Below are 21,926 nucleotides of genomic sequence, written 5' to 3'. Positions count from 1 at the left end.
CACCTTTGTATGAGCCACACATACACAAATAATCATTTATTTTCTAGTAAAATGGACCGTACACCACAAGACTGTGTGATCAGGAGTAAAAACCCCTTGCCCTATCTCTGCCCCCTATAAGATAGGTTCTCGGGGTCTTACCAGAGTGCTTGCGGCTGGGTTCGGGGGAGGGCATGGGTGAGGGAAGGTAGTCTGGCTGGGAGGAGGTGGAGCGGGGCGTGTCGGGCACTGCGTCCATGGAAAAGTGGATGATCCAGGCCAGGGAAATGGCCCCGGTGGGCTGCTTGTAGCGGGCATACTGCAGGGCGTCCATGATCCACCGCGCCTCCCGCCACACCTCCTCCATTTGCTGTAATAGGGGGAAACATGCAGGAAAAATACATTGTTAACTTTCTGTGTTCTTTCAAATGCAATATTGTTTACTTTTTGTGCTCTTTGAAACACCATGTGCTACAAATGAGCTCCAGGTGGTCTTTTAGCTCCTTGTGTGATGCTTGCTTAGCTCTGATAGGACTGTAGTTTCCACTATTATGGAGCAATTGGAGACAACATCCAGATCAGGATATCTAGGTTACGGTTAGCTCAGCTATGACTCCCGCCTACCTGCATGTGCTCCTGGACCTGCTGGTGTTTCTGCTTGGCGGCGTGGAGCTCTGTCTCAGAGAAGGCCTCCCTCAGGGTCTGCTGGGACATGAGCGACTCCAGCTCCAGCAGAGCAGACACACGGCAGTACTGCCCTATGAAGCTGGGGCAGTAGGCATCAAAGTGAACTGTAGAGGGGGGGACAGGATAGAAAAGGGCACAGGACAGACTTATTATCTAGATTTCAAAAAAATACTAAATAGCTGATAGAAAAACACCGTTTCCCCAAATGTACTTTATGCAGTTGACTTTATGCACTTCAGATATGTTTCACTTTTTAATACTTGTAATTGCTTAGGGTTTAGTGCACACTCTCCCAACAGTCTCAAGCATGAATTCATTTGAGTCAACCGCACAAACAATTGAAAGTCACAATAGGCCAATCAATCGGGTGTCAACTGAATGACTGTAGTCGAATAAATAACAGTAATTGGAAGACATAAGGACGTCCCACTAGACAGAGCAGTACTGACCCAGCTCAAAGATCTGCAGAGGCAGGGTGAGGAAGCCTGACCGGGGGGAGTAGGGGTTGCTCTGGCCGGGGGCCGTACACACGTCGTCTGAGGGGGGCAGCAGTAGCAGGAAGGACACCTTGTCCCCAAATTCCAACACCTCCTGGGCGTAGATACGGAAGTCCTGCACCTGGGACAACGGGACAGCATACTGCGTCACAACGAGGACATCGATGCCATGCGATGGATAGTAATGGATGGAAGGATGCTTGAAATGTATTACAGCTACAGTACAACTATAGCTTGTTGCTGTGGTCATCTTTGGGTTGTTGCTGTCGTTGCTTCTGTTTTGGAAGGCTCGGGATCTACAAGCAACCCATTCCCATAAGAAACCTTTGGAAGCGCTGGCATAACCGCATTCCACCCAACCTACAGTACGTCTGCAGTGATGGGCGGATGGAATGGGTGAGTTGATAGATGGATGGATGGCTGGGTGGGTGGGTGGATGGATGGATGGATGGGTGGATGGATGAGTGCTGACCTGGCTGACAGGGATGTTCATGTGGGCCATGAGGTCCTTGGCAGCGCTGCGTAGGTCCTGTAGGAGGCGGTGTGGAGCGCTCTGCACATCCTGGTCCATCTCCAGAGACTCCTCCAGAGAACTGAGGGCCTGCAGCCACTGCCACTCTTCCCTGATACACACACACACACGCAAACACACACAGTTACAAATATATGACCGACAATGGCTAGTATTTCAATAACAACACCATAACATGAAATCAAGGAATTCACTGATAAACCCCGGTGGCTGGTATCCAGGTACTTCACCTAGACACATTACAGTTGTCTCGTATCTTAGCATGACAGAGGACGTTGGGTAGCTTCTGAGGCACCAGGGCTCTGATCTGGTCCACAGAGCTACACAGCTTCAGGTAGCCCAGGTACAGGCCTGGGGAGAGGAGCTTCCTGCTCCGTCTGTGGTACGCCAGCTTCTCCTGAAAGAGACGATGGGAACCAGACGGGAAAGGCATGAGACAGCCGTTGTTGACGTCTGGGATGGCCTTTGAAATAGTTTATTTTGATGTCTTTTATTTAGATGATGTTGTTGCTTTGAGGGCTTTGAGGATCAGCTTGCTCCAGTCTTTGGTCTTTTGTATTTTTTGGTTGGTTAATGTGAAATAATAATGCATTTCATATGTTTTCAATCATATAATCTGTTCATATTTGGCATCATAAACTATATTTACAGTTTCTTTCTATCGCTTTGGTGCATTTTCACAAGTACTGTATGTGGTACATTTTCACAATGCTTAGTACAAAATTCAAAACAGATCCTTAAAACGGCAGTTGCTTCAAAACTCTAAGCACAATTTCAGTTGACTAAGGACAACACACAAAATCACACAGTCACTTTTTCACTAAACTTATTAATCAGAGTTTCATCTAGAAATTCACGTTTCAGATTGCAGTACATGTTCATATAAAGTAATTGCTTTTCACAATGCAATGGTCACATCCCTTTTATATGATTGTCTTCACATTTGTTAAAATACATTTTACTATTGCTAAAGCCAACTGCTCTTAATTGATAATTGTCTGGTAAACCTATTGATTTGAAATTGGTACGTCCACAACAGATTCTGAAAACTACTTAATGAAAACGTATGTTTGTACTGTACAGTGCATTCGGAAAGTACTCAGACCCATTGACTTTTTCCCACATTATGTTACGTTACAGCCTTATACTAACATTGATTAAATTGTATTTTTCCCTCATCAATCTACACACTATACCCCATAATGACAAAGCACTTTTTTAAATGTTTGCAAATGTATTAAATAGAAAAAACTAAAAAACAACATTTACATAAGTATTCCAGACCCTTTACTCAGTACTTTGTTGAATCACCTTTGGCAGCAATTACAGCTTTGAGTCTTCTTGGGTATGACACTACAAGTTTGGCGCACCTTTATTTGGGGAGTTTCTCCCATTCTTCTTTGAAGATCCTCTCAAGCTCTGTCAGGTTGGATGGGGAGCGTCGCTGCAGAGCTATTTAGCTATTTTCAGGTCTCTCCAGATATATTCGATCGGATTCAAGTCTGGGCTCTGGGTGGGCCAGACTTGTCCCAAAGCCACTCCTGTGTTGTCCTGGCTGTGTGCTTAGCCTCATTGTACTATTGGAAGGTAAACCTTCGTCTCAGACTGAGGTCCTGAGTGCTCTAGAGCAGGTTTTCATCAAGGATCTCTCTGTACGCTCTCTGTGGTCCGTTCATCTTTCCCTCGATCCTGACTAGTCTCCCAGTCCCTGCCACTGAAAAACATCCCCACAGCATGATGCTGACACCACCATGCTTCACTGTAGGGATGGTGCCAGGTTTCCTCCATATGTGATGCTTGGCATTCAGGCCAAAGAGTTCAATCTTGGTTTTATCAGACCAGAGAATCTTGTTTCACATGGTCTGAGAGTCCTTTAGTTGCCTTTTGGCAAACTGAGGAGTGGCTTCTGTCTGGCCACTCTACCATAAAGGCCTGATTGGTGGATTGCTGCAGAGATGGTTGTCCTTCTGGAAGGTTCTCCCATCTCCACAGAGGAACTCTGGAGCTCTATCAGAGTGACCAATGGGTTCTTGGTCACCACCCTGACCAAGGCCCTTCTCCCCCTAATGATCAATTTGGCCGGGCGGGCAGCTCCAGGAAGTGTCTTGGTGGTTCCAAATTTCTTCCATATGATAATGATGGAGGCCACTGTGTTCTTGGGGACCTTCAATGCTGCAGACATTTTTTGGTACCCTTCCCCAGATCTGTGCCTCGTAACAATCCTGGCTCGGAGCTCTACGGACAATTCCTTCAACCTCATGGCTTGGGTTTTGCTCTGACATGCACTGTCGACTGTTGGACCCTATTTAGACAGGTGTGTGCCTTTCCAAATCATGTCCAATCGAATTGAATTTACCACAGGTGGACTTCAATCAAGTTGTAGAAACGTCTCAAGGATGATCAATGGAAACAGGATGTACCTACAGTAAGCTCAATTTCGAGTCTCATAGTAAAGGGTCTGAATACTTATATAAATAAGGCATTTCTGTTTTTTATTTGTAATAAATTTACAAAAATATTTAAAAACCTGTTTCACTTTGTCATTAGGGAGTATTGTGTGTAGATTGATGAGGAAAATGTTTTATTTAATCCATTTTAGAATAAGGCTGTAACGTAACAAAATGTGGAGAAAGTCAAGGGGTCTGAATATTTTAAAATTGCGTTGTATGTCTGAAAGACTCTTATTTAAATTAATGGTGTTTCAGGGAATTTGAGCGTACAGGAGATTACAGGAGCTGTTTTGCTGTTCTGCTGTGACTAAATGTCTGCCGTGACTGTGAGTCAACTGGACTAGCTTGATAGACTACTTAGATACAAGTGACATGCACATTGGCATGACAGGCAGCGGATTGCCGTGTGTACAATTAAAATAAACACATACAATGTGGTGAAGGGTAAATATAGGGAACTGTTTAATCTACATTGTGGTTTTGGTTTGGTATGAATGCAGCCTTAGCCTCTTTTGAACATGCTAATTTGTACGCTGTTCAAATGAATACCTAAAGCTTGCGTAATTTTCCTCAGATTCAAACTCAATCCAATTAGCTATTTCAAATTACCTCACCTTATTCTCTGGGGATTCTGTAATGTTTAAGGAAAAGGGTCTCGTTGTCACTAACGTTACATTGCTAAGCTCTAAACGCCAGAGGTTGTAGTGGGCTGGGACATACGTGGAGGGTGATGAGCAGCGTGTCCAGGGCCGTGGGCTCCTCGGGGGACGAGATGGACTTGCGTTGAAGCTGAAGCTTACACAGATGTGTCCACTTCACCCCGTCCAGACTGGGACACACGTTCATGTCCTTCAGCAACACCAGCAGAGCGTTGCCATGCTTGTCTTTGATTGGCTCAAAGTAAACCTGACCCAGGTCCTGAGTTCCCAGCATTCCCTGCAAAAACATCCCCCCAAAAAACTTTTCAAAGACACATGGTTTTGACCAGAATCTGATGGTTTCAACTAACATTTGATGGTTCTGACCAATATTTGATCAATATGTCATGGTTTTGGAGAGGAGTTGTTTTTTTAATCAAGATTGTATGGTTTTGACCATGTTATCAGTGGTAACTAGTGATACATGACCATGAGTGGTTATAAGGGTGTTACTAACATTTACAGTTTTAGTCATTTAGCAGACGCTTTTATCCAGAGCGACTTACAGGAGCAATTAGGGTTAAGTGCCTTGCTCAATGGAACATCGGCAGAATTTTTACCTTGTCGGCTCGGCGATTCGAACCGGTGACCTTTCGGTTACTGGCTTAACGCTCTTAACCGCTAGGATATCTCCCGCACCATTTAAGGTGTTATGTATTAAGGTGTTATGTCATGTTTGTAACAGTATTGATGGGTAAGGACGTGCCTGTAGTTGGGATACGGCCTGCAGCATCTTGAGGCGTGTCTGGAGGGTGCAGGAGCAGGAAGACTGGGAGGGGCTGAGACACTGCTGCAGCCACGGAATCTCCTCCCATAGGTAGGACACCTGGGGATGGAGAAACACACAAGCAATTAGGATAAAATGGTAATAACACAGTAATAATCAATTCATGTTTATTTCTTTAGGACTCATTAAAGCAAGCAAATCTGAGTACCACGTTGTTAGCATGTTAGCAATTTTGTAGAATTCTTTGAAGTACTGTAAGTCCCAGAATGTACCAACTGTTACCACCTAAGTTTCTACCAGGTAAATACCAGTGGAAACTGTAAAATGCGAATGGTTAGGTATGGAGCTAGTCCGTATGTTACCTTAGTGAACCATAGGAAGTCCTGCATCAGTGAGCTGGAGTAGGATTCATCTATCTCTACGATGGGGATCTGGTCCTCAGGCGTCACGAGTACATTGTCATCTCGGTAGAATATAGACGTCAAGTAGAGACCTCTGGAGGACCATAGAGACAAATCAGAGTCAGTTAGTTTTGATCAATTCTCCAAAGTCACTCATTCTCAACAGCACAATGAAGGTCTCCTTGAACTATTAATTCTCACAATAGCCTATAGGTAGAATGGCATTTGAGATTATATTACATTCGTAGCATTTATACAGTACCAGTCAAAAGTTTGGACACACCTACTCATTCAAGGGTTTTTCATTATTTTTACTATTTTATACATTGTAGAATAATACTGAAGACATCAAAACTATGAAATAACACACATAGAATCCTGTAGTAACCAAAAAAGTGTTAAACAAATCAAAATATATTTTAGATTTTAGATTGTTCAAAGTAGCCACTCTTTGCTTTTCCAACAGTCTTGAAGGAGTTCCCACATATGCTGAGCACTTGTTGACTGCTTTTCCTTCACTCTGCGGTCCAACTCATCCCAAACCATCTCAATTGGGTTGAGGTCGGGTGATTGTGGAGGCCAGGTCATGTGACGCAGCACTCCATCACTCTCCTTCTTGTTCAAATAGCCCTTACACATCCTGGAGGTGTGTTTTAGGTCAGTGTCCTGTTGGATGGGATGGGATGGGATGGTGTATCGATGCAGAATGATGTGGTAGCCATGCTGGTTAAGTGCGCCTTGAATTCTAAATAAATCACAGACAGTGTCACCAGCAAAGCACCCCCACACAATCACACCTCCTCCTCCATGCTTCCTGTTTCTGTTCTCCTACTCTGCATCTCACAAAGACACGGCGGTTGAAACCTAAAATATCAAATTTGGACTCATCAGACCAAAGGACAGATTTCCACCGGTCTAATGTCCATTGCTCCGGTTTCTTGGCCCAAGCAAGTCTCTTCTTTTTATTGGTGTCCTTTAGTAGTGGTTTATTTGAAGAAATTTGACCATGAAGGCCTGATTCACGCAGTCTCCTCTGAACAGCTGATGTTGAGATGTGTCTGTTACTTGTGTCTGAACTCCGTTCAGCATTTATTTGGGCTGCAATTTCTGAGGCTGGTAACTCTAACGAACGTATCCTCTGCAGCAGAGGTAACTCTGGGTCTTCCTTTCCTGTGGCGGTCCTCATGAGAGCCAGTTTCATCATAGCGCTTGATGGTTTTTGCGACTGCACTTGAAGAAACTTTCAACGTTCTTGAAATGTTCTGCATTGACTGACCTTAATGTCTTAAAGCTGGTATTCCCCCCAGGTGTACGCGCAATGCCGTCAGGGGTACGCCAAATAAAAATGCGATTCACATTTTCAAAAAGTCCATTTATATTTTCCAACGGGGCTATACATTTGGGTGAGTTTTGGGACAATGCTGGGGGAAAAGGCCCCAAAAAACAATACAGACAATGCCTTCGTCAGTGACATGGCAGGAGATGTGTTGAAACAATTACTGCTGCGCATACAAGCCAGTGAATTCTATGCGTTACAGCTGGATGAGTCAACAGACGTGGCGGGCCTGGCATAGCTCCTGGTATATGCCCGTTACATTTATGGGGGGTCAATTAAGAAATACATCCTCTTCTGCAAACCACTGGAAGCCTGGACAACAGGAGAGGACATTTTTAAAGAACTGGACAGCTTTGTGACATCAAATGGACTTTGGTGGTCAAGATGTGTTGGTATCCGTACTGACGGCGCAAAAGCCATGACAGGGAGACATAGTGGAGTGGTAATGAGCGTGCAAGCAGTTGCTCCCGACGCCACTTGGGTACACTGCAGCATCCACCGAGAGGCTCTTGCTGCCAAGTGAATGCCTGACAGCTTGAAAGATGTTTTGGACACTACAGTGAAAATGGTTAACTTTGTTAAAGGAAGGCCCCTGAACTCTCGTGTATTTTCTGCACTATGCAATGTTATGAACAGGCCCCCATTAACATCGACAGGGCTGTAGTGGAGCGGTTCGAGAATTTCCACATGACCAACAAACTATCATGGTCCAAACATACCAAACACACCAAAACAGTCGTGAAGAGGGCACGACAAAACCTTTTCCCCCTCAGGAGACTGAAAAGATTTGGCATGGGTCCCCAGAGCCTCAAAAGGTTCTACAGCTGCACCATCGAGAGCATCCTGACCGGTTGCATCACCGCCTGGTATGGCAACTGCTCGGCATCTGACCGTAAGGCGCTACAGAGGGTAGTGCGAACGGCCCAGTACATCACTGGGGCCAAGCTTCCTGCCATCCAGGACCTATTTAATAGGCGGTGTCAGAGGAAAGCCCATAAAATTGTCAGAGACTCCAGTCACCCAAGTTATAGACTATTTTCTCTGCTACCGCACAGCAAGCGGTACCGGAGCGCCAAGTCTAGGACCAAAAGGCTCCTCAACAGCTTCTACCCCCAAGCCATAAGACTGCTGAAAAATTGATAAAATCGCCACCGGACAATTTACATTGACCCCCCCCCCCTTTTGTACACTGCTGCTACTCGCTGTTTGTTTGTTACCTATGCATAGTCACTTCGCCCCCACCTACATATACAGATTACCTTAACTAGCACACTGATTCGGTACCGGTGCCCCCTGTATATAGCCTCGTTATTGTTATTCTTATTGTGTTACTTTTTATTTGTACTTTTTTATTTTAGCCTACTTGGTAAATATTTTCTTCTTCTTGAACTGCACTGTTGGTTAAGGGCTTGTAAGTAAGCATTTCACGGTAAAGTCTACACTTGTTGTATTTGGCGCAAGTGACAAATAAAGTTTGAATTGATATGGGCAGCGACCATGTAACGCTTTTACAACATACAGAAGTGCGCTGGTTATCAAGGGGCAAAGTATTGAAAAGTTTTTTTATTATTGAGAGACGAGCTTAAAGTTTTCTTTACTGACCATCATTTTCACTTGTCTGACCGCTTGCATGATGACGAGTTTCTCACACGACTGGCCTATCTGGGTGATTATTTTTCTCACCTGAATGATCTGAATCTAGGATTACAGGGACTCTCCGCAACTATATTCAATGTGTGGGACAAAATTGAGGCTATGATTAAGAAGTTGGAGCTCTTCTCTGTCCGCATTAACAAGGACAACACACAGGTCTTTCATTGTATGATTTTTTGTGTGCAAATGAACTCAAGTTTACAGACAATGTCAAATGTGATATAGCAAAGCACCTGAGTGAGTTGGGTGCGCAATTAAGCAGGTTATCCCTTTCATGCCCTGCCTCCAGTCCACTTACCAATATCTGAATAAGAGAGCCTCATCGAAATTTCAACAAGTGGTTCTGTGAAAATTGAATTTAATCAGAAGCCACTGCCAGATTTCTGGATTGTGCTGTGCTCAGAGTATCCTGCCTTGGCAAATCGCGCTGTTAAGACACTGATGACCTTTGCAACCACATACCGATGTGAGAGTGGATTCTCGGCCCTCACTAGCATGAAAACTAAATACAGGCACAGACTGTGTGTGGAAAATGATTTAAGACAGACTCTCTCCAATACAACCCAACATTGCAGAGTTATGTGCATCCTTTCAAGCACACCCTTCTCATTAACCTATGGTGAGTTATTCGCAATTTTCGATGAACAAATAAGATGTTATATGTAAGATGGTTAAATAAGGAGCAAAATTATTGATTATTATTATCTTATTATTTGTGCCCTGGTCCTATAAGAGCTCTTTGTCACTTCCCACGAGCCGGGTTATGACAAAAAGTGACACTCATTCTTATGTTTAATAAATGCATTTTATAGTGTGTGTGTGACAGGCTTACAATTATGGCAAAAAACAACATTTGAGAGTGCGCTGACCCCGGTGCTAGAGGAGGTACGCAGCTGGAGGTTGAACATTTGAACGGGTACGGGACTATAAAAAGTTTGGGAACCACTGTCTTAAACTCTATCTTCAGAGTTCGTACAGTTAGGTGACCTAAACTAGGATATGCTTAATACCCCGGCCATCCTACAATCTAAGCTAGATGCCCTCAATCTCACACAAATGATCAAGGAACCTACCAGGTACAACCCTAAATCTGTAAACATGGGCACCCTCATAGATATCATCCTGACCAACTTGCCCTCCAAATACACCTCTGCGGTCTTCAACCAGGATCTCAGCGATCACTGCCTCATTGCCCGCGTCCGTAATGGGTCCACGGTCAAACAACCACCCCTCATCACTGCCAAACGCTCCCTAAAATACTTCAGCGAGCAGGCCTTTCTAATCGACCTGGCCCGGGTATCCTGGAAGGATATTGACCTCATCCTGTCAGTAGAGGATGCCTGGTTGTTCTTTAAAAGTGCTTTCCTCACCATCTTAAATAAGCATGCCCCATTCAAAACATTTGAACTAAGAACAGATATAGCCCCTGGTTCACTCCAGACTTGACTGCCCTTGACCAGCACAAAAACATCCTGTGGCGTACTGCATTAGCATCGAATAGCCCCCGCGACATGCAGCTTTTCAGGGAAGTCAGGAACCAATATACACAGTCAGTCAGGAAAACAAAGGCTAGCTTTTTCAAATAAAAATTTGCATCCTGTAGCACTAATTCCAAAAAGTTTTGAGACACTGTAAAGTCAATGGAGAATAAGAGCACCTCCTCCCAGCTGCCCACGGCTAGGAAACACTGTCACCACCGATAAATCTACGATAATGCTTTCCACCTGGCTACCCCTACCAACAGCTCTGCATCCCCCGCAGCAACTTGCCCAAGCCCCCCCCCCCCCCCCCCCGCCCCGCCCCCCCCCCCCCCCCCGCCCCCCCCCCCCCCGCTTCTCCTTCACCCAAATCCAGATAGATGATTTTCTGAAAGAGCTGCAAAATCTGGACCCCTACAAATCAGCTGGGCTAGACAATCTGGACCCTCTCTTTCTGAAATTATCCGCTGCAATTCTTGCAACCCCTATTACTAGCCTGTTCAACCTCTCTTTCGTATCGTCTGAGATCCCTAAAGATTAGAAAGCTGCCGCGGTCATCCCCCTCTTCAAAGGGGAGACACTCTAGACCCAAACTGTTACAAACCTAAAGCCAAGTTAACAAACAGATCACCGACCATTTAGAATCCCACCCTACCTTCTCCACTATGCAATCCGGCTTCCGAGCTGGTTATGGGTGCACCTCAGCCACGCTCAAGGTCCTAAACAATATCATAACCGCCATTGATAAAAGACAGTACCGTGCAGCCGTCTTCATCGACTTGACCAAGGTTTTCAACTCTGTCAATCACCATATTCTTATCGGCAGACTCAATAGCCTTGGTATCTCAAATGACTTCCTCGCCTGGTTCACCAACTACTTCTCAGATAGAGTTCAGTGTTTCTAATCGGAGGGCCTGTGGCAGTCTCTATGGGGGTGCCACAGGGTTTCAATTCTCGGGCCGACTCTTTTCTCTGTATATATCAATGATGTCGCTCTTGCTGCTGGTGATTCTCTGATCCACCTCTACGCAGACGACACCATTCTGTATACATCTGGCCCTTCTTTGGACACTGTGTTAACAAACCTCCAAACGAGCTCCAATGCCATAAAACACTCCTTCCGTGGCCTCCAACTGCCCTTAAATGCTAGAAAAACTAAATGCATGCTCTTCAACCGATCGCTGCCCGCCCGACCAGCATCACTACTCTGGACGGTTCTGACTTAGAATATGTGGACAACTACAAATACCTAGGTGTCTGGTTTGACTGTAAACTCTCCTTCCAGACTCACGTTAAGCACCTCCAATCCAAAATGTAATCTAGAATCGGCTTCCTATTTCGCAACAAAGCCTTCTTCACTCACGCTGCGAAACATACCCTCGTAAAACTGACTATCCTACCGATCCTTGACTTCGGCGGTGTCATTTAGAAAATAGCCTCCAACACTCTACTCAGCAAATTGGATGTAGTCTATCACAGTGCCATCCGTTTAGTCACCAAAGCCCCATATACTACGCACCACTGCGACCTGTATGCTCTAGTTGGCTGGCCCTCGCTTCATATTTGTCGCCAAACCCACTGGCTCCAGGTCATCTATAAGTCTTTGCTAGGTAAAGCCCCGCCTTATCTCAGCTCACTGGTCACCATAGCACCACCCACCCGTAGCATGCGCTCCAGCAGGTATATTTCACTGGTCATCCCCAAAGCCAACACCTCTTTGGCCGCCTTTCCTTCCAGTTCTCTGCTGCCAATGACTGGAACAAATTGCAAAAGTCAATGAAGCTGGAGACTTATATCTCCCTCACTAACTATGAACATCAGCTGTCAGAGCAGCTTACCGACCACTGCACCTGTACACAGCCCATCTGTAAATAGCCCACCCAACTACCTCATCCCCATATTGTTTTTTGTTTTTTTGTTGCTCTTTTGCACCCCAGTATCTCTACTTGCACATCATCATCTGCACATCTATCACTCCAGTGTTAATGCTAAATTGTAAATATTTTGCCACTATGGCCAATTTATTGCCTTTCTACATTTGCACACACTGTATATAGATTTTTCTATTGTGTTATTGACTGTACGTTTGTTTATCCCATGTGTAACTCTGTGTTGTTGTTTGTGTCGCACTGCTTTTCTTTATCTTGGCCAGGTCGCAGTTGTAAATGAGAACTTGTTCTCAACTGGCTTACCTGGTTAAATAAAAGTGACAAAAATAAAAATAATAATAATAAAGTAATGATGGACTGCCATTTCTCTTTGCTTATTTGAGATGTTCTTGCCATAATATGGACTTGGTCTTTTACCAAATAGGGCTATCTTCTGTATACCAACCCTACCTTGTCACAACACAATTGATTGGCTCATACGCATTAAGAAGGAAAAAAAATCCACAAATGAACTTTTAACAAGGCACACCTGTTAATTGAAATGCATTCCAGGTGACTACCTCATGAAGCTGGTTGAGAGAATGCCAAGAGTGTTCAAAGCTGTCATCAAGGCAAAGGGTGGCTACTTTGAAAAATCTCAAAAATGTGATTTGTTAAACACTGTTTTGGTTACTACATGATTCCATATGTGTTATTTCATAGTTTTGATATCTTCACTATTATTATACATATGTAGAAAATAGTACAAATAAAGAAAAACCTTTAAATGAGTAGGTGTATCCAAACTTTTGACTGGTACTGTAGGTGTGAAAATAAATACTCTCATGAAAGTGAAGATGGAAGGCAGGAGATATAAGAAGGTGTAAAATGCTTAAATACCGTTTCAAGCTTTTGACAAATTTGCTGGTAGGCTGGAAGAGGTGGCGCAGGCTTTTGGATACGGAATGTTTCCTCACGTGTGGAGGGGCTTTGCACTGTTCTGAAAGGATGAGAGGGCCAAGACAGTGATTAATAGAACTACTGTACCAAGCCAACGTCTCAGTAAGAATTTACAGTAAGAATTTTCTTCGGGGCATCACTGTTAGGAATGGATAATGCATCCTGTGTCCCACAGTTTAGGTGTATGCACAGTAGTGTAGTGGAATGTGTCGGTAATTTCATGTGTCCTATTCAGGTTAGGTCAGTTGACACATTCACACACACTCTGAAGCAGACTATAGGGCCAGAGAAAACCAGCCATTCTAAGTGCAGTCACAAAGGGGGGCTGGGTGTGTGTGTGTGTGTGTGTGTGTGTGTGTGTGTGTGTGTGTGTGTGTGTGTGTGTGTGTGTGTGTGTGTGTGTGTGTGTGTGTGTGTGTGTGTGTGTGTGTGTGTGTGTGTGTGTGTGTGTGTGTGTGTGTGTGTGTGTGTGTGTGTGTGTGCGTGTTTACCTGGACAGACAGGAGGTGTCAGAGCCTGCCGTATATAGATATAGAGACCTAAAAAGACGTACTGGGGGGACGGAGGGTGGGGCAGGGGGTTACAGGAGGAGGAGGTGGAGGGGGTAACCCTTCGTCTTTCACTGACAGGGAGGTCAGTTCTCTCTGAGGGGACATGTTTATTTTTAGTGGGCCTGGGGGGGTGGGGCAAGTGAGATAATGTGCTTTACAATTCATTAGAACCTGCGGGGTCCCCCCTACACAGAAGCCCTGAGGCAATCTCACTCCGGCTCAGCCCACTTAAGTCAATAAATCCCCTATTCAGGAGAAATGAACACATTTTATTTTCATGAGACGAGTCGTGGTGGAATAACAAGAAAACGAGCTGCAGTTCACCTCGCCCCCCCTTACTAGAGCCCCCCCTTTCCAACAGCCCTCTTACCGCCCTGACACTGAGTAAGACAGACAGGTATAGCCGTCCGCTGGGGTGCCTGTGTTAGTCAAGGCCTCTTTCACAGTTTAATTAATAGTGTTTGGAGAAGGGGGGTGCGGGTGGGCAGTTTTGGGAGGGGGAGGGGGGCAGACAGGGGTCCTGGAGGCCTGTAGGGGGACCAGGCTGCAGCCAGTCAGTGTTAATTTATAGCCCTCAAACTAGAGTCAAGACTCCGTCTCTACAAGAACAACAAACATGACCTGGGACAGACGACCTCGGCTACCGTGCGTGAACTGGAAAAGCCTGGCCAGGGGACTGAATGCTGACTATTATATAGATTATTACTGATGACTATACATGACATGCTACATACATTATATCATTATGCTATATGTGTATATAGTAGGCATAGTATACACTGCTACTCCCCTGATTACTATATGTGACATGTTACGTCATTATGCTATATACAGTAGGTATATACGTTTATACATAGTAATACTTTACTATACAGTATATGCATATACTACATATCCTACCATTTCAATATAGGACTGAGCTGACTGACTGAGTGACTGTTTTGTTGTGAAACTGGATTCACAACCACCAGAGAAAATCTTCTATGTTATCAGGCCTTAACATTCAATTATCGAGCCAATTTACTGTAAGAGGTATTTTGGAAACAAAAGCAAAAGGAGCCATTGAACAAGAAGCATACCCAAAGCACAGTGAAGCATTGAGTGAGATCTCCAAGATATATTTGCCATTGCATATGCTCCCACTCCAAGTGAGAGACCAAGGAACATTATTCAGTTAGGGAAAACTGCTTACTTATGAAAAGATGGGGGTTCATTTCAGTGTGGCACAAAGTGTTCAGGACTCAAGTGTCCCTTAACCACAGACCTAGGATCAGATTACTACAGCCCCAGTCTAACCTTAACATTTACGGAGGATTCAGAAAGGTCTGATCCTGTATAAGTAGCAGAGATGACTTATACTACATGTTGAGGTAGCCGAGAAGAGAAGACGGGGAGACTCTTTATACCGTGGCACACACAGTGGCGGTGCGTCTCTTTAATCTGTCCCAGTAGCTGGTCTAGCGCCTCCTTCTGTCCCCGCTGGCGAGGTGCGCGGCCATCAATCTCCCTCCAACCTGCAGATACATACAGAAACAATGAACAATAAACACACATGTGGTGCCACCTACAGCCATTGTGCCCTTGAGCAAGGCACATACACCGCAAACTGTGCCAGTGAACTATCAATATCATAAACCTGCATTACATGGAAATACTGGGGCAAAAAAAAACATGGTGTGTGTCAGTGCCACCTCAGTGTGAGAAAGCTGTGGTTGGCTAAGAGGGAGAGACAGCTCCAGTGTGTGCTGCTGCTGCCACTTGGAGCGAGCCGACTGAGAGCACTCAGTGTGTGCAGACCTGTCCCTCCCTCTCCCCCCTATACATACGCGCACACACGGCGACTGAGAGATGCAGGAGTGCAACACGCCACACGCCTCACCCCGCCCACATACTGCACACACACACACACACACACACACACACACACACACACACACACACACACACACACACACACACACACACACACACACACACACACACACACACACACACACACACACACACACACACACACACACACACACACACACACACACACACACACACACACACACACACCTACAGTACACAAACACACTGTACACCCCCCTGCACAGACAGACACACTACACATCCCTCCCTCAGTCCCACTGTATACACAAGGGGTAAACAGTTTAGTATAGACTCTCCCTCTAGATAGAGAGAGTGTGGCAGCAGTGGCCCGCGGAGGAGTAGAAAAGGACAGAGGGAGGGAGGATGATGTGCTGGTGATAAGACGGCAGCAACAGCGGCGTCTTGGTTATCCCCCGTGGGCCCCTGGAGGCTGGGTGAAACACCGTGAGCTCTATTCCCGGAAAGGTTCCTGTCCTGACTGGACAACTAGCCTCTTTAATGGCCCCGTCGGAGAGAGAGGTCCTCGTATAAGGGCCCCACTGTTGGGCCTTTACGGCCCCAGCTCTCACAGACATGCAAATATTTCCAGTGGTAGCCCAAATGGAAAACACAAACACGCAACCATCGAAATTAGCTCGAAGGGAGGGGGGAGAGGTGGGAATGGGGTGGTTGGGGGGAGAGAGAGGGAAAGCCCAGGCTGACTCTCTCTCTCTCTCTCTCTCTCTCTCTCTCTCTCTCTCTCTCTCTCTCTCTCTCTCTCTCATATATACAGGCAGAGATACACACTATACAGACTTGCACCGGCAAATTCATACACACATTGGTACGTTTGTATGTGTTTACACCTTTTTACACAAGTATAGAAACACACAAACATGCTTACAATGAACACACACAAACAAGTGTAGACAAAACAAACACGTATGTGACGTACACAACAGCACATACATATTGAACGTGTTCTAAACGCAGGAGTACACGCTGTCTATTCTGCTGTCATACACTGCAGTTTCCTTTCGCTCTCCCAGGGACATTCAGTTTGGTCAGGTGTTGAAAGGAAAAGTCAACAGCAGTTGACGCACTTTGAGGTTTTTAACGCACAAGCTCTAAAACTCATCCCACACCACGATGTCGGGAATCCCACTCGGAATGTGGAAACGACTGCGGGTCGGGGTACATCTCAATAATCTAATTTGGCTTCCTCTCCTCGTGTCCTTACTGGGAGAGAGAGAGGGGAGGAAGAGAGAGCTCGATGAGAGATCGAAAGATCAAGAGATCGAGAGAGTGAGAAAGAGACAGGGAGAGACAGGAAGAGGAAGAGAGACAGACTTTGAAAGACTGAGAGGGAAGGAGAGAAATAGAGAGAAGGAGAGAGGCAGAGGTGTTCTGACCAGCTGTTGACTTGGATGACTTCACACCACCCATTGGCTGATCTCATTAGTCCAAACACACAGCTAAGGTTACACACACTGACGTCCGGCATTAGACGGGGGTCCGGCACCCTGCTTCTGACCAGGGGGGTCTAGCTGCCAACCACCAACCACCTAACCACCCAATACCATGGAAGTTGGTAAGAGGGAGTTAAGCAACGCTGAAATGACGTTGGCGTTGGAAATTCGGCTCAGACGACACGCTTGATGCGGGTTCAATGAGAACAGCCCAACGCACGAACGGACGCACAGATGAGGGGATAGAGAGGTGGACTTACTGGAAGGGGAGGCGCAGGATGGGGTGGAGTTCTGGGCAGGACCCCATCCCTTCATGTTGAAGGCAGACACCTGGAAATAGTAATAATCTCCCTGCCACAGAACAACACAAAGAGATGGCATTAGCACAATGCGCTATGAAATAATAAAATGAAAGAAATGAAACAAAATAAATGAAATATTATTACTATTAAAGGGTCTTTTGAATTATTTGCGATTAAGTGTCTCTAATAGTGATGCAGTTAACAAATGATGTATTCTCTTTCATAGCATTTACATTGGGCGGTAATGTTTGTCCCTGCATGTCCTCATACTGTCTGTGTGTGTGTGGGCGGCATGGCGACAGAGCCTAGAGGACCTATATGCACCGGGGGATTTCTCCTGCACAATAATGTCCCCGGAGCGTCTGTCTGTCTATGTGCCCGTCTAAAATGAAAACCATAAATCAGGTTATGTATTGCGTGCGTGTGTGTGTGTCTGGCTGTGCTCCCTTATGCAATGACGGGAGCTGAGATTTTAAACAATGAAATGTGTTTGAGCAGTTTATTTTTTACAGAGCTCTAACTCTTTCTGCCCTAATTTAAATGTGTGTGTGTTACGTGCGTGTGAGTGTGTGTTTATAGAGTGTGTGCTCAGATGACTAGGGACTAGAAAGGAAACTGAATTTTTGGAGTACAGAAGTATCACATGATAAAAGGCCTTAACAATGTGACATCTAACCGAGTGGCTCAGACACATATGTGATTCCTATCATGGCCCTTCATGTGGAATAGTGGCCTTCCAAGTGTTTTTATCGGTCAAAGCTACCAGCTGTTGGAAAGCTAACTGTTGTGTTTTTGTGTGTTGCTTTCTCACCCGTAAATGGGGAAAGTGTAGCTGTATGCCATCACTGGCAGCCTTTATAAGGCCTGAGGTGGAAGCAGTGGAAATGTGCTTTTCAGACACATGGGAAAGTGTCGATCTGACTGAGACATGTTGACATTTTGACATTCTGATTGAGCATCACTCTGATGTGATGGGCCTGTGTGTGTGTGTGTGTGTGTGTGTGTGTGTGTGTGTGTGTGTGTGTGTGTGTGTGTGTGTGTGTGTGTGTGTGTGTGTGTGTGTGTGTGTGTGTGTGTGTGTGTGTGTGTGTGTGTGTGTGTGTGTGTGTGTGTGTGTGTATTTGCCTCTCTAGCTGAGGTATTTAACTTGGATGTAAGATTTGATGGAAATGAAATTATTCATTGATAGCTGGGGGAGAAAACCATCAGCGCTTTGGAATAGCCCTGTGTTGTGTTCAGTAGGGAAAAGACTGAGTGAACCAGGTATGCCAACAGCATACCACCCTGCATCCCACTGCTGGCTTGCTTCTGAAGCTAAGTGGGGTTGGTCCTGGCTGGTCCCTGGATGGGAGACCAGATGCTACTGGAAGTGGTGTTGGAGGGCCAGTAGGAGGCACTTATTCCTCTGGTCACCCCCCCCCCCCAAAAAAAAATATCCCAGGACAGTGATTGGGGACATTGCCCTGTGTAGGGTGCTGTCTTTCGGAAGGGACGTTAAACGGATGTCCTGACTCTCTGTGGTCACTAAAGATCGCATGGCACAAGAGTAGGGGTGTTAACCCTGGCTGTATTCCCCATCTGGCCCTTATACCATCACGGTTACCTAACCATCCCCAGCTTACAATTGGCTCATTCATCTCCCCTGTAACTGTTCCCCAGGTTGCTGCTGTAAATGAGAATGTGTTCTCTGTCAACTTACCTGGTTAAAAAAAAGGTGCTAACTAAACTTGTCCAATTAGAGTGTAGAATGCTCTTTTTTGTTGCAAAGCGTTTTGGTATGGTGTGCCCTACTGAACATGAATATATACTCACGCGTGTGAGGTCGGTAATGTTGCACTGCAGTAGACTGGTGTCCTCTACTAGCGCCTCACCCAACAGAGGACTGAGGGAAGGGGAACCGCTCCAACTCACTGTGGAGCGCACACACACAGTTACATTAGTGCATTTCGTACCTACTTTCCTCCCAGTCTCTATAGAATAATAAACATGACTCCATGTCTTATTAGTAAGCATTGCAAGTAGCACGTAACGGGTGCTGACCTTTGTACTTGGTGACTACTGCAGAGTTGACACTGAGAGGCTCCTGGAAGTCCACCCTCAGACTGGAGCTGCTAAGGACAGACAGACGGACAGAGCTGGGAACATCCGGAGGGCCTGTGGACGGACAAACATCTTCATATTATCCGGTATTGTTGGCTTTTTAGGGCTTCAACAATGTTATTCAGTGAGTCAGTGACAGTCAATCAGGGCTGACAAAAAGTCAGAAATGTTCATGGTTTCATAGAATATGTCACATACCCAGCACTCCCGGGAAAACAGGGGAAAGTGTTGCTGTGTGGACGGTTGTGGTTAAATCGAGATCAACTAAATTGATATCGCACTTTACAATCATTCCTCAGTCGACTTGCAGTAACACAGTTACATACAATGTTCAATCAGCCAAAGACGTCTTTTTTTCTTTATTCATAATCATAACACGCACCTTCCACTATCTGAAGAATTTCACTACTGTGTTTGAGTGCCTGAGAAAAGCCTACAAAATGTGTCTGGTCATAAAAGCATGGAGTATGTAAAGTAATGAAGAACTCCTCTATGCATCAAAGTCCAGATTGAGTAGGGTGTAAAGGGGCTGTCTGTCTACCTACCACCACGCGTGTCAAGAAATGCCTATAAAAAGTTAAAGAGGGAACATAGACGCACTACACACACACCCCAGACGCGAGCGCACACACACGAACACACACACGCACACATAGGCCTACTCACACATGCATGTGCTCACACATATAAGCATGAACACACACACTTGGGTGTATACACACATACACACACACACACACACACACACCCCGCTCTGTCCCAGCCATCACAACGTGGAACCTATTAACAGCTCAGCCCAGACAGAATGCCACCAAAAAAAAAGAACAAAAAAAATGGAAATCAAGGCGACGCTGGAAAGATCTGGGCCCCAACTGTACTTCAAGTGGAGCCTAGCACATGATCTCTGGCTCCAAAATATCTAACACACACACACACACACACACACACACACACACACACACACACACACACACACACACACACACACACACACACACACACACACACACACACACACACACACACACACACACACACACACACACACACACACACACACAGCATATTTTACAATTAAGTGGCACAAAGCAGTGCCCCCTGTGTGTGTATTATGTGTGTTATGGCGTGTGTGTCCGTGTGTGTGTGTGTGTGTGTGTCTACTAACTGGCATGCTCAAAGCCCGTCTGCATGCGTCTGAAGAGCCGGTGCCTCCACTCCCAGGCCTTGAGTTGCCTCTCATGGTCCGACGCCTCCCGCTCCCCGGGGAACTCACTCCGCACCTGGGCCTGCAAGTCCCCCACACGCTGCTCGGCCTCACGGACCAACGTGGCCAGGTGCACCGCGCGGCCCTCCAGGCTCACAACTGCAGGGCACAAACACACACAGTTGTAATTTGGATTACACACTAAGGCAACGATCGACACATTACCAGCCGTGCTCTTGGAAATAATAGCATCACTTTTGGGCGAATAAAGCATCGTGCAGGTATCCTTTCATTCTAAGAAAACCTCCCCCTCTTTTCCCATAATCCACTGGTAAAACCCTCAAGCCTTTTTAATGTCTCTGTTTGTCAGAGGCACTAACGCAAATTCCTCATTAAATCCCATTTAACTGCGCAGTCACTCTTTAAGGGTGACATCATTTAGAGTTAAAATGACAGAGAAAATGGGGTCATGAAACTAAGTGTTGACAGTCGGGGTTTGGTTCCTCTGTGGTGCAAGGATTTCAAGGGGACACCCAAAATGATGAGAAAACTGTTTGTCGGGTGCTGTAAGACAGAGGTATAACTACGTTATTATAGATCCGCCTGTCTTACTACCTAGCCCAGTCTACCTGACTCAAAGTGGGTCTTGAGTGAACTTCAACGTGTCACTGTGTCTCACTTAACTGTGTTCATACATGTCTCAGTATGTCTCACTGTGTTTCGTTTCGTTTCTTGTACCATGTGAGCCACAGGGGACGACCACTATGAGTCTATATGGTGTCTATGAATGCCTATGTCTGTCTCTCTACGTCTGTGTCTGAGACAGTACGTCTACAGTATGTCTCAGTACGTCTCTGTCTCAGGGAGCCGCAGACAGACTCTCTGAAGTCTCCCGCAGCAGAATCAATGGCTTTTCGGAGCTTTCGTTCAAAGCCTAACGAAAGCACTGCATTGTCTTTGATCTCAATTCTCCTCAGATGGAGTTTGATTAGAACGCTCTTATAAAAACGCCGACGCGGTATCCTGGTTGGGGTTTGACGGGAGAACCCTTTATTTCTCTCCTCCTCCCTCCCTCTTTCTCGTTCCCTCTCTTTTTTTCTTCACGTGTTGTTTGGGCTCCGGAGAGCAATCAAAGAGCAAACTTCAGTAAACACCACTTTCCATTCAAGTGTTTTCAATT

The 21,926-nt window shown here is 45.6% G+C and overlaps 1 protein-coding gene across 4 annotated transcripts in view; it reads right to left on the bottom strand.

The window, feature by feature from the left end:
• The window catches only part of ankfn1b (ankyrin repeat and fibronectin type III domain containing 1b), a 295,078-nt gene that overhangs the window by 3,511 nt on the left and 269,641 nt on the right, over positions 1-21,926 (bottom strand). For all 4 annotated transcript variants that reach the window (XM_071392239.1, XM_071392238.1, XM_071392237.1 and 1 more), the window contains 14 exons: positions 20,708-20,905; positions 19,483-19,596; positions 19,255-19,352; positions 17,401-17,491; positions 15,224-15,331; positions 13,207-13,306; positions 5,933-6,065; positions 5,550-5,669; positions 4,866-5,081; positions 1,926-2,092; positions 1,636-1,786; positions 1,116-1,284; positions 604-770; positions 142-349 (listed from right to left, as the gene is read on the bottom strand). In XM_071392239.1, the coding sequence (XP_071248340.1) occupies positions 142-349; positions 604-770; positions 1,116-1,284; positions 1,636-1,786; positions 1,926-2,092; positions 4,866-5,081; positions 5,550-5,669; positions 5,933-6,065; positions 13,207-13,306; positions 15,224-15,331; positions 17,401-17,491; positions 19,255-19,352; positions 19,483-19,596; positions 20,708-20,905 (2,040 nt within the window). The remainder of the gene's footprint in view (positions 1-141; positions 350-603; positions 771-1,115; positions 1,285-1,635; positions 1,787-1,925; positions 2,093-4,865; positions 5,082-5,549; positions 5,670-5,932; positions 6,066-13,206; positions 13,307-15,223; positions 15,332-17,400; positions 17,492-19,254; positions 19,353-19,482; positions 19,597-20,707; positions 20,906-21,926) is intronic.

Source organism: Salvelinus alpinus, chromosome 3 (assembly GCF_045679555.1).
Source record: "Salvelinus alpinus chromosome 3, SLU_Salpinus.1, whole genome shotgun sequence".
NCBI classification, from domain to species: Eukaryota; Metazoa; Chordata; class Actinopteri; order Salmoniformes; family Salmonidae; genus Salvelinus; species Salvelinus alpinus.
The sequence above is the reverse complement of the archived record's forward strand: the minus strand, read 5'-3'. Positions and strand labels throughout refer to the sequence as shown.